This window comes from Salvelinus namaycush, chromosome 11 (genome assembly GCF_016432855.1).
Source record: "Salvelinus namaycush isolate Seneca chromosome 11, SaNama_1.0, whole genome shotgun sequence".
NCBI classification, from domain to species: Eukaryota; Metazoa; Chordata; class Actinopteri; order Salmoniformes; family Salmonidae; genus Salvelinus; species Salvelinus namaycush.
Window position 1 is genome coordinate 5,308,506 of NC_052317.1, and position 13,763 is coordinate 5,322,268.

At 39.8% G+C, this 13,763-nt stretch overlaps 1 protein-coding gene across 1 annotated transcript in view; it reads left to right on the forward strand.

The window, feature by feature from the left end:
• Positions 1-834: 834 nt before the first annotated feature.
• Positions 835-13,763, forward strand: part of puf60a (poly-U binding splicing factor a) — a 71,069-nt gene continuing 58,140 nt past the window's right edge. Inside the window, exons 1-2 of the mRNA XM_039003660.1 lie at positions 835-922; positions 10,325-10,420. Of these exons, the coding sequence (XP_038859588.1) occupies positions 902-922; positions 10,325-10,420 (117 nt within the window). The 5' untranslated portion in view covers positions 835-901. The remainder of the gene's footprint in view (positions 923-10,324; positions 10,421-13,763) is intronic.

Genomic DNA, 13,763 nt, shown 5'->3' on the forward strand with positions numbered 1-13,763 from the left:
GCCTCACTCCCCACTATCTGAGATACCTACTGCAACCCTCATCTTCCACATACAACAACAGTTCTGCCAGTCACATTCTGTTAAAGGTCCCCAAAGCACACACATCCCTGGGTCGCTTTTCTTTTCAGTTCGCTTCAGGTAGAGACTGGAACGAGCTGCAACAAACACTCAAACTGGACAGTTGTATCTCAATCTCTTCATTCAAAGACTCAATCATGGACATTCTTAATGACACTTGTGGCTGCTTCACGTGATGTATTGTTTTCTCTATCTTCTTGCCCTTTGTGCTGTTGTCTGTGCCCAATAATGTTTTACTATGTTATGTGCTGCTAACATGTTGTGCTACTTCCATGTTGTGTTGTTGTCATGTGTTGCTACCATGCTATGCTGTCATGTGTTGCTGCCATGATGTGTTGTTGTCTTTGGTCTCTCTTTATGTAGTGTTGTGTTGTCTCTCTTGTCATGATGTTTGTTTTGTCCTATATTTGTATTTAATTGATTTTTTATTTTTAATCACAGCCCCCGTCCCCACAGGAGGCCTTTTGGTAGGTCGTCATTAAAAATAAATAAAATAATGTGTGTTTTGTCCAATATATATATATTTTATATTCCCAATCCCCATCCCAAAAGGAGGCCTTTTGGTAGGCTGTCATTGTAAATAAGAATTTGTTTTTTAACTGACTTGCCTTGTTAAATAAAGATAAAAAATATATACAAATAAATACATGTTCCGGATGGGAGCATGAGGACGGCTTTACACGTAGCTGATGCAACCGGCCCCTGATCCCTACAGTCCAGTAGGTGGCGGTAATGCACCTTTGAAGTTGGTTGCTAGGAGCCAATAAACATCATAGAAGAAGAAGTCCTCATTGGCGTCGCCCTGTGCTGAAAGGTGTGCTTCATGGCGGTGGCTGTTTCTGCGGTAAATAAATCGAATAGCATTGTTTTTCGATTATATTTTACACCAATGGTCCATCTCTGATGGTTAAAAGGGATTATTGACCATATTTTGCACAGCTCATCGTTGAATGCGTACAGTACAAGCTTGTCCTGCACTCATCCTGTTCCCTTATTCAGTTGGCTAACGTTAGATGGCTAGCTAGTTAGCTTGCTAACCCAGCCTGACACTGGCTCGTTAGTTAGCATAGCCATTACTGGCACTACAAACCCAACCGCTAGTTAGCTTGCTAACGTTACTATCGAGTAAATGTGAATTGAGTACCGTTAGTTAGCTAGATAGCAAAGAGCGGGATCTATAGACCTAGCTAACTATGAAGCTAACGTTCGTTCGCTAGGTACTAACCAACGAACTTGCATCTTTCGATAATAGTAGTTAACTAACGTTGGATAATTACTAGTAGTAGCGTCCCTCGCGAAACTGGGTAGGCGCCAGCTAGCTATCCAAGTCGGCTGGATGTAGTTAACTAGCTACCTAACTAGTCAATTAACGTTAGTCAGGTAGCCGAGCCTGACAACGGTCTGTCATAGCTAAGGTTAACTAGTAACGTTAGTAGCTAGGGAGGTCGAACGTTCAGCCTGTTACACACCCTGGCTATTGACGCTCTGATATAGAGCGCCTGGTTAAATTGTGTTTAGGAGCCTTTCTCCGTGGTTAAAGTAGGAAGAACGATGTATTGAATTACTTTGACATATTTCATTATACTACGTTAATGTCCCTATGGTGGACAGGAAGTGTTAGTACATTAGACTGACGTTATCAACACACAAGAACAGGAAATACACATTTTTACTTCCGATTGGTGATGTTAGTATCAAGTTTATAGTCATAACGAGCTCAAAATTCCATTGCTTAAAACAGATCAATAACTTTGGTTTAGTACCAGTGTTTTTGTCATACGCGCCAGTCTGTAGTGGGATTTAACGTAGCTGTCATTTTCAGACCACCGTGGCTAGGTAAAAAAATCGGTAGCTCCTTCCGTAAGTCTCTGGCCTCATGAATTCATGGATTTGAGGATTAAACTATCATTCAAAACCTAGAAACTGGTGTAAGGTGGTGATTGGTTGATCACCAAATGATCCAAATGATCCTGTGGAAACGGTTTCCTTTTCCGTATTGGCCATCATTTTCTCACAGAGATATAAGTTGATAAATGGCTACAACAGGTTGTCGTTTATCAACACACATGTAGTGTGTCCAAGTTCATTGAGGTTTGTCTGTTAGAACATAGCTTCCCAAACTTGGTCCTGGGCACCCTCCCAGATGTTTTTCCCCCCTAGCACTACACAGCTGATTTCAAATGATCAAAGCTTGATGAGTTGGTCATTTAAATCAGCTGTGTTGTGCACCTAGGTTGGGCCCAGGATCGCGTTTGGGAAACGCTGTATTAGAAGAGCGCAAATGGTACATGTCGCTGCGGTTATTGACCCAGTTCCATTGATTTCAATACAATATCAATGAGAGAGATTCATTTGCACGCACTATTGATTACAGTAGAACAGGGCAAGTTAACTTTTTTTACCAGCCAAAATATATATTTTCCCTGCTCAAATTACACCAACAAAAAATGATGAGCATGCTTTGTAATTTTTCTAAAACAATACATGTATTACTAGTAAGATGTAATGTGGTATATTGTTTAATTGCATTTTTTGTAATCTGAGTCTTTTAACCAAAATATCACAGATGAGACACAAATGTTTGCCTGCCCATTTAAGGGTGAAATGTTATTGCGATAACTCGTCATGTTTGTGCCTGTGAGATTGAGTCTGCGTTGTCTTCTCTTTGTGAGCAGTTGAAACTCAACCATAGAAAAACCATCTTGCTTGTGAACAAAACCATGTAAATAGCCAAGAAACACAAGGACAAAAGTCTCACTTCAGTAGACTTACCTTTCAAGTTAATTAGACCAACTTTTATCCCTGTGCGCTGTGCTTCTAAAAATTCAACTTTCTCTCAGCTCTTCACATGCACACAGCCCCCAACCAGGCAGTGTTGCAGCGTGAGGTGGAATAGGTTATATAGGATTCATCGTTCATTGACTTTGTGCGATTCATTTACCAGCTATGAAACAGAATGGCAGAAATACTTTGAAAACAGCTGCTGCAGCATTTATTTGACTATAAATGTGAGGTCATACTTGACTATTTTCATTCACAAATGTGAGTGAAATGGTGCCCTGAACATCTGCCAACGTGGCCAGTGAAAGGGACATCTTACCCGCCACTGCCAAAATCTACCTGCATTTGGCTGGTTGCGGGTGTTCATTTTAGGCCCTTCAGTAGAACATGCTAATCAATAACGCTTGGTAAATAATGGTGCGTGTGCAGTTTAGAAGGTACTAATTTAGTGTGAAACGTTTGTAGGGAGTAACATTTATGTATTGGTCTTCAAAATATCACAACTTATTTCAACATATTGATTATGAATTTGGACATCTAAAACCGGTGTTTTGACACTCGGCCATAAATCAAAAAGTCAGGAAGCAGCAACAGTATCATTTTCAGTGTATGTTTTAGGAATATAAATGGTTCTTACATTTTATACAGGATTTTACATTATTAGGTAAAAACTACCGAATGAGCTGCAAAATGTGCTAGGATTGATTGATTTCAATGATATGAGTGAAATTGTGAAAATATGTTTGTCCTAGCTACTCGTAGGGCAAATTATTTTTGGTGATATCTGGTTTAACATCAAAAATCAATCAAACCAAGTTTTTGGACTCATTCAGCTGTTTTTACATAATTAAGTACAATACCATTTGAAATTAAAGTTGGAAGTGAAATTTCTATTCCTGTTGACAAGACATTTTAATAAATAGCCCAATGACAAATTGCAATTTTAATGTGTCAATTAATAACCAATATGCAGAAACACTTTGTCATATATTGAAACGTTAAAATGTACTATCTACACGTGTAACAATAGTATTCATAATACTTGTATTTTTTTTAAACGAGCGTCCTATTAACTTCACACATACCAAAAACCCTGTGGATTTGACAAGTGGCAATAAATCACTGATATCGATTAGGGGAGACATCAGGTTGTATGAGTTTAAAAAAAACATCAAAACTGGATATTTCTTTTACATCACTGGTTAGAGGACAACCTGCAGCAGACAGTCAGCTACATTTTGGAGTGATGCATTTGAATTTTGGGGTTGCCAAAACGGAAAGAGAAATTCAACACTTATTTTCAATCACACTAGGGCTGGGGGTGATATATGGCCAAAATATATCACGTTATTTAAAAAAAATTGGACTGTGGTATTTTTAGTTTTTGAGTAATAAAAGATCTACATTTGCTTTGAGTAGTGAGTGATCCTAGGGTGGCAACACATACATTCTAAGTGATTTCAAGTAGTCTTTCTCCATTCTGATTGGTTTATACTGTTCAATTCAACTTCAACCAAAACAAATTTCAGCACTTTTATCATTTCTGCATTTGCTGCACTCAATTGCAGTGGTGGAAAAAGTACCCAATTGTCCAACTTGAGTAAAAGTAAAGATATGTTAATAGAAAATGACCCAAGTAAAAGTGAATGTCACCCAGTAAAATACTACTTGAGTAAAAGTATTTGGTTTTAAATATACTTAAATTAAGTATCAAAAGTAAATGTAAGTATAATTAATTTCAAATTTCTTATATTAAGCAAACCAGATAGCACCATTTTCTTATTTAGTTTTTTTTTTTAACGGCTAGCCAGGGGCACACTCCAACACTCAGACATAATTTACAAACAAAGCATTTGTGTAGTGAGTCCTCCAGATCAGAAGCAGTAGATGACCAGGGATGTTCTCTTGACAAGTGTGTGAATTGGATAATTTTCTTGTCCTGCTAAGCATTCAAAATGTAACGAGTACTTTTAGGTATCAGAAACAATGTATGGAGTAAAAAGTCCTTTTTTTTTTTTTTACAGTATAAGTAATAGTTGTCAAAAATAGTAAAGTACAGATACAAAAAAAAAACAATTTAAGTACTTAAGTATTTTTACTTAAGTACTTTACACCACTGCTCAATTGAGATAATTTCCACACTTCACGATATGGGCAAATAATCTAGGACTTATTTTTAACCAAATGTTGCAATTGCGATTTGACTTGCTAATTACAGCAAAACTGTTGGAATAATGGAAGTAGAATGACTATTCTAATTCTATAGTTAGAATACAGTGTTGTTTGAGATGACAACGAATTAAAATGCGAGGGAGGAGTTATTGTGACAGGGTAGGAACTAAAGTGTTTATAAGTGTTTCCTAGGGGACCTTATAAGCTTTTGGCTACATTGCATGTTTTTTTCTTAGCTACTTCATGTAGCTTACATATTCTTGCTTTGCATATTCCTCTTTGATTTAGAAGATACTGTTGCACAAACAACATGCTGATTTAGGTCTACACCGTCATTAGTATTATCAGGCTGTATTAGCTAGCTACGTTTGCTCTTACTCAGTACATTTATTAGCTAGCTAGCTAGCGTGGCTAGGTCTGTGTGGAAAGTGGCGCGGAGAGAGATGACTCAAGTAGCGAGGTAAACTATAAAAATTGACATTACACATGGCGTATCACATTTAACAAACCAAACATTCAAATCCCGGTATAGAAGTTAAAGTAAAATCCCAAACCAGTCCCTGCATCAATACCGGTATATCATAAAATACGGTATACTGCCCAGCCCTAAATCACACATATCGATATAATGTTGAAATCAATAGAACAAGAGGGGGGAAGTCAGGTTGCACGTCCTGTTCAAACCACAGGCAATCTGGGAATAATATATATATATATATATATATATATATATATATATATATATATATATATATATATATCATTGGTTTAGGACTTGTAGAAGACCGCCAGCTACATTTTGGATTGTTGCATTTTGTTTCAAGGGGGTTACCAATACGGAAAGGTTATCATGTTGGTGCTGCCAAAATGTTTTATTCATGAAGGCTACACTGTCCTGCAAAATCATCCCTTTGTCCCGTATTTGGGTATTTTAAATGTGGTCACCTTAGTTGTATGCGCTGTTTAAAATAACATTATACAAAGACAGCACAGAAACTTGGAATAATCTATATAGGTTGGTTAGATGAGGATTTGTAGAAGGCTGCTATCTATATTTTGGAATGTTGGATGTTGATTTCGGGAAGCTGCCAATACGGAAATGGGAGCAAACCACTTTTTCAATTTTTGGACTTCAACGAATCATGACCTGGCATAGGATATTAACACTGACAAGGGTTGGCTGTTAGTTTGACTCTCAAATCCATGTATTGGTGTGTGGTCAGCAACTTTTATAGAGAGACCGCCCAGAATTATCTGTGCCATTTTGAGAAAGAAAATTATTAATGTGTTCCTCAGTGTGTGTGGCAAAATCAACAGTACAAAACAGTACACATTTTCTTCACTGGAACTTAGGGACCATGAAAAACAGCCCCAGACCATTTTATCTTCTCCACCAAACTTTACAGTTGGCACTATGGATTGGGGAAAGTATGAAAGTATCCTGGCATCTGCCAAACCTGGATTTGTCCGTTGGACTGACATATGGTGAAGCATGATTCATCACTACAGAGAACGTGTTTCCACTGCTTCAGAGTCCAGCCGACACTTGGCATTGTGCATGGTGATCTTAGACTTGTGTGTGGCTGCTCGGCCATCGAATACCATTTCATGAAGCTCCCGACTAACAGTTCTTGTGCTGACATTGCTTCCATAGGCAGTTTGGAACTTGGTAGTGAGCGTTGCAACTGAGGACAGACGATTTTTACACGCTTCAGCACTCGGTGCTCCCGTTCTGTGAGCTTGTGTGGCCTACCACTTCGCGGCTGAGCCTCTGTTGCTCCTAGATGTTTCCACTTCACAATAACAGCACTTGCAGTTGACTGGGGTAGCTCTAGCAGGGTAGAAATGATACATTATTTGCCACGGCTATAGAGTGCGCCGTACGTCATTAAGTTGGAAAAATGGCAGAGAAAGGCAAGCGACTGACGCGAACAGCCTGCTCTGCTCCTATCGAGTCTGCTGCTGTGCTTTTCACTCAGTGGTTCCCAACCTTTTTCGTTTACTGCACCACCAAGTGAAATTTTCTCTGCCCTGAGTCCCCCAGCATCTATGGTCTCATGAGTCTTCTCAAGTACACCCTGTTGATAGGCCAGGTACCCCAAAGTGGTCATAGTATGCCTGGTTGGGAACCATTGTTTTAGCTGACCCAATATTACAAAGTAGCGATTGGTGCTTTGGAAACATGCTGGGAACGTGTCTACAACTTCTTCAACAAGCTGTCAAACTATCCAGGGCTCTATTACCCTTTTTCACAAAGAGCACGTGTGCGCCAAAGTTGTAGGCGCACACAAAGAAATATAGTAGCACAACGAAAAATATTTGAGGTATTAAAGATAGAATTTCAAAAAATAGGCGCAATGGTTCTTCTTAATAAAACTTCGAGGTCGCACAGCTAAATATTTAGGCGCATATCTGAGTAAAAGGTTCGCAGACTGTGGAGCCTTGCTGTCGTAAATAAGTGATAAGCTACACGTTTTTTGTCAGTGCAGTGCCCAACCTTGGCTAGCTAGCTAACATTACATCCCTGTGTTTGTCAGTGAAGCTAGCTAGCGGCAAGCAGGCTACAGCAAACTAAATCAGCTGATGAAATCACCGATGACCGAAATACAGTGTATGACTTTTTCCACGTTTTGTTATGTTACAGCCTTATTCTAAAATGTATTAAATCGTTTTTTCCCCCTCATCAATCTTCACACAATACCCCATAATGACAAAGCAAAAACAGGTTTTTAGAAATATGAAATATGACATTTACAAAAGTATTCAGACTCTTTACTCAGTACTGTGTTGAAGCACCTTTGGCAGCGATTACAGCCTTGAGTCTTGGGTATGACGCTACAAGCTTGGCACACCTGTATTTGGGGAGTTTCTCCAATTCTTTTCTGCAGATCCTCTCAAGCACTGTCAGGTTGGATGGGGAGCATTGCTGCACAGCTATTTTCAGGTCTCCAGAGATGTTTGATCGGGTTCAAGTCCAGACATTCAGAAACTTGTCCCGAAGCCACTCCTGCGTTGTTGCCTGTGTGCTTAGGGTCATTGTCCTGTTGGAAGGTGAACCTTTGCCCCAGTCTGAGGTCCAGGGCGCTCTGGAGCAGGTTTTCATCAAGGATCTCTCTGTACTTTGCTCCGTTCATCTTTCCCTCGATCCTGACTAGTCTCCCAGTTCCTGCCGCTGAAAAACAGCCCCACAGCATGATGATGCCACCACCATGCTTCACCGTATGGATGGTGCCAGGTTCTCTACAGATGTGACACTTGGTGTCAAGAGTTCATTCTTGGTTTCATCAGACCAGAGAATCTTGTTTCTCATGGTCTGAGAGTCTTTGGGTGCCTTTTGGCAAACTCCAAGCGGGCTTTCATGTGCCTGTTACTGAGGAGTGGCCACTCTACCATAAAGGCCTGATTGGTGGAGTGCTGCAGAGGTGGTTTTCCTTCTGGAAGGTTCTCCCATCCCCATAGACGACTTCTGGCGCTCTGTCATAGTGACTATCGGGTTTTTGGTCACCTCCCTGACCAAGACCCATCTCCCCCATTTGCTCAGTCTGGCCAGGTAGCCAGCTCAAGGAAGAGACTTGGTGGTTCCAAACTTCCATGTGTTCTTGGGGACCTTCAATGCTGCAGGAATGTTTTGGTACCATTCTCCAGATCTGTGCCTCAACACAATTCTGACTCTGAGCTCTACGGACAATTCCTTTGACCACTTGGCTTGGTTTTTGCTCTGACGTGCACTGTCAACTGTGGGACCTTATATAGACAGGTGTGTGCCTTTCTAAATCATGTCCAATCAATTTAATTTACCACAGGTGGACTCCAAACAAGTTGTAGAAACATCACAAGGATGATCAATGGAAACAGGATGCACCTGAGCTCAATTTCGGGTCTCATGGCAAAGGGTCTTAACACTTATGTAAATAAGATATTTCAGTTTTTTTATTTGTAATACATTTGTAATACATTTCTTGAGCATCCTTGATGTTTCTACAACTTGATTGGAGTCCACCTGTGCTAAATTCAATTGATTGGACATGATTTGGAAAGGCACACACCTGTCTATATAAGGTCCCTCAGTTGACACTTGACAGTGCATGTCAGAGCAAAAACCAAGTCATGACGTCGAATTAATTGTTCGTAGACAATTCATTATGGGGTATTGTGTTTTATATTTGATAATTTTTTAAAAATTTAATCCATTTTAGAATAAGGCTGTAACTAAACAAAATGTGGATGAAGTCAAGGGGTCTGAATACTTTCCTGAATGCACTGTACTTGCACATATTTTGTGCGGAATTGGAGATGTCGTTTTGTTTTTACAACTTTCTCACTGTCTGTCAGATTATGCGTCTGTGTTTTCCCCAGTGCCCGTGTTTCGTAGCGAGTGAGTCATGCACAAGACAGGTTGCGAGAGACGATGCTCGCGAATGGCTTTTGAATTTTGGAATATTGAGTGTGAGTTGGGACGTCGAGTGTGCATCGTCTCACTGCTCATTTTGGTGCATCCCTCTGGAGTTCATAAATGCCAAGTTAGTTTTTCTTCTGTGTAGTCGTCAATAGGGGGACCCAAATTCATGGCACGCACTGTAGAATTATGCACACTTATTGGGGAGATGGCACTCAGTCCCCCACATTGGCTATTGAAAGAAGTGGCCACGCTTCTTCTTTTGGAAGACATTGTTATATTTTGTTAACATCATGTTTTCTTTAATCCTGTTATTCTTAGACTACACTAAATGTCTGAACCAAAAATGAGTCATATTTTAGTCTGAATTTATACCGTTAGAAAACCACAGTGCAGGTTTATCTAAATTGTCTCTATTTTTGTATATCAAATATGTTACTGTTCCTGTGTGTCATTTTACCACCACAGTGTAATGATGAGCACGGTTGGTTTCAGAGCAAGCTCAAAATAGGCACATCTTCTCAATTGTACCTGCATATTTGAGAAACGGCTACTTGTCTCTCAAACCTAGGTCATGTATGATAAATGGTGCAAAAGGCTTAATTTGCATTCTATTGTTACAAAACCAGCACAGTAGGAGATAGTGGATATAATTAGAACTTGTAAGTTAACTGCATTCATTATTGAGCCTTCTACTTGGAGTCTCGGATCATATTTGAGTTTGGGGGTAGGGGTTGGTTATACATAGTTAGCTTGTTTGTACATGTTAGTTCAACTATCTTGGTCTTGTCTTTTCTGAGTAGAGATTTGCAGAGATTTGATTTGGGTGTTTCCGGCAGAGATTTGTAGTGGGTGTTTCCTCCCTGTCATCATAACCATACACTTGTGTGCCTGCAGGGAGGCGAGGCTCTGATGATGGAGAATGGACAGAGCACCGCCTCAAAGCTCGGCCTGCCGCCTCTCACCCCTGAGCAGCAGGAGGCACTGCAGAAGGTAAGGCCCCCTAGAACGGTTTTATTCAAGAGATTTTCACTAAAGCGACAGGCCAACAGTGCAGACATGCTATAGTCACAGACTGCAGTATTCTTTTGTTCTGCTGGAGGAGTGGGGCAGTCACTCCTCACATATTTTTGTTGTTAATTGGATTGAACTGAAATGGGGAAGAAAGATAGAGGAGAGAGTGTGCTTTAATGACAGTGCCCTATATAAAAGCAGGAAAATAGTCTGTAGTTTAACATGACAACATCTTTTGGATGGTAGACTATTTCATGATAACAATAATGGGAAAATGAGGTCTGACCTCGACGTGACATTATTTCCCTTACAAATATGTTATATGAACCATCAATTATACATCTTATTTAGGAGACCTGGGGCTATCATTACAAAAAGTCATGCTTAATGCTTTTGTGCAGTTGTCAAGTGAATTGCTTAAGTGAATAGCTCAATTGATGGTGATCAGTGTCACACATTGTATGACATTACTTACAATTTCTGTTCAGAGCACAGTAAATAAAATATATATATATTTGACTCATTGACTTAACATCTTAGCCCAGCCTATCAACATCAAAGCGACAAACCAAAGATATCCACATCAGGGTTTCCGTTAGCAAAATCTGGCGCCGGACAACGTGACCGGCAAGATTTTAATTTACCGGACATCCAGATGCGTTGGGTGTGTACCGCATTAGGGCGTCCACCCACTGTGCTCAAAATCACATTTAGATTATTGTCATTTATCTTATCAGAATAGAAATTAGCCTGTGAAGTTCTAATAAAATAAAGTAAAACGATGTTCTTATACCAGCATGACAGGTTTTTATTGAAAAGCAAAACATTGCCTGTTGCGTCTTCATCCCTGCTATAAATCTCAAATTAATATAATAAAAAATAAAAATAAACTTTTAGCCTAGAATATGCCGCCTGCACGGTAATAAAACAACTTCAAAATATAATATTTGTATAATGTAATTTGCTAACGACCTGTCCTATAGACTATTTGTATGAAATGTGTTAATAAATAACATAACACAGCTGTTTTCAAATACAACCTAGGTCCCTCTAATGTAATTTAGCCTAGGCATGAACATTTTAATTAGGCCAATAACTAACAAAACATGGCTGTCTAGCCGGTCACGATTAGAAGGGATTCAGCTTTTGTCAAATTTGACTTTTCCTAGTAGGTTAGGATAATTAGGTTAAGGTTAGGGTTAGCAAAATTGCAAAAAAAATGCTAAATGCAACTTTTGATGTTAGTTTGACAAAAGATGGATAAAAGATTATGCACACACTGACAATTATACATGCCTCTGCGCCCTAACAATGGGAGTCATTGTCCACAAAGCGGCACAGAGTGCTGTCTACCTCCCGCCTTTCCTTTCTTTGGATTGGTGGATACATCTCATTATTGTAATTCTTTTTTGAATATTCGATAAGGGTTGTTGACTTCAACTGCCTGTATTCAATGGAGAGAGAAGCTATTCTGCTAGCGTCATGCAATGAATATGCGTAGTGTTAGGTTCTAATTCCCAGAGTAAAAACTCAACGGACACTATGAAAGCTCAAGTCAAGTTTATTCTTCCCTGAGGGTCAATACAGCTGCATTAGACAAAGACATGGTTAGAATAGTTGTTATATATGTAACCCACTTTGGGTGGTCTCCTTCTTCTCGCTAAACAAAGTGATACGGTAATACACTTTTCTTCTCCCTTAACGTGACCTGACCTGTCCTCAACCCCCTTCATCACGAATCCATGGCTCTCTCCCCTCATCAATGCCTGCCACATGTGATCGCTTTCCCTACACTCAGTACATTTCAAGCTTAGTTGCACCCACCATATACCTTCTTCCTACAGATACCCATTAACCTCTGGTGTAGACCCAAGACTACGGCACCACTCAGGTCTCTATTACAACTAATGATTAATAACATTTAAAGTTCAGAAATCCATTCCTATCAATAGCCATCTCGAGACAACTCCGATATAACGTTTTTTTCCCAAAGTTGCCGGGATGTCACGTGTCCTACTAATATCAGTAACAACTTAAGCATTATGAAACTTTTATTAGATCAAATAAACCTCAAGTAGCAAATTTAGCCAGACATTTTTTTGTTGTTGATCAGATTCGACATTCATAGACCTCCATGCAAAAACTCCTTGTTTTGTGGTCGAAACAAAGCAAAAACTCCACCTGCTGGAGAGAGACAGATTTTTTTGCCGAATTGGGCCTCTCTTCCTTTTCCTGTCTGGCTGGATCCCTTCTAGCCATGACCGGGCCGGCCGGTCCCACTCCCCATTCCCATTGTGATTCAGCACCACAGCAGTGGAAAGAGGACACTCTAGGTGGCCACAAAATGAACAAACTATAAAACTGATGTTGGACAATCAAATTCGATATGTACATTAACACAATTAGTTACGGCTGGTTCATTGAGAGAGAGCTTATTTTACAATGCTCCTGTGAAACGAGGCCCGCTTCATGCCATTATGAAAGCACTTGTTTCCAAAGCTCAAATAATGTCTTTTCACAGTTCTACTGAATGGTGTTAATAAATGTTATGTTTATTGTAATTTGAACTATTGTGGGGTCGTGACTCGAGTCGTGTGATTATACGTGGCTTATTGATACAACTGTTTCCTACTATAGGTAGTTGGCTGCCTAGTGATGACAACATTGTAACTCTCCAATCTGAATAGTTGGCAACGATGTTTCGTTTCCAAGTGCTACTGAATAACCTCAACTGATATGCACAAATTGCTCATGATACACATCATTACTCTAGTCCAGTGATTCCCAAACTATTATAGTCCCGTATCCCTTCAAACATTCAACCTCCAGCTGCGTACCCCCTCTAGCACCAGGGTCAGAGCACTCTCAAATCTTGTTTTTGCCATCATCATAAGCCTGCCACACACACTATATGATACACTCATTCTTATGTTTAATAAATGTGAGTTTTTGTCACAACACGGCTCGTGGGAAGTGACAAAGAGCTCTTATAGGACCAGGGCACAAATATGAATCAATAGTTTTGTTCTTTATTTAGCCATCTTACATATAAAACCTTATTTGTTCATCAAAAATTGTTAATTACTCACCAAAGGTTAATGAGAAGGGTGTGCTTGAAAGGATGCACATAACTCTGCAATGTTGGGTTGTATTGGAGAGAGTCTCAGTCTTAAATCATTTTCCACACAGTCTGTGCCTGTATTTAGTTTTCACGCTAGTGTGGGCCGAGAATCCACTCTCACATAGGTACGTGGTTGCAAATGGCATCAGTGTCTTAACAATGCGATTTGCCGAGGCAGGATACTCTGAGCGCAGCCCTATC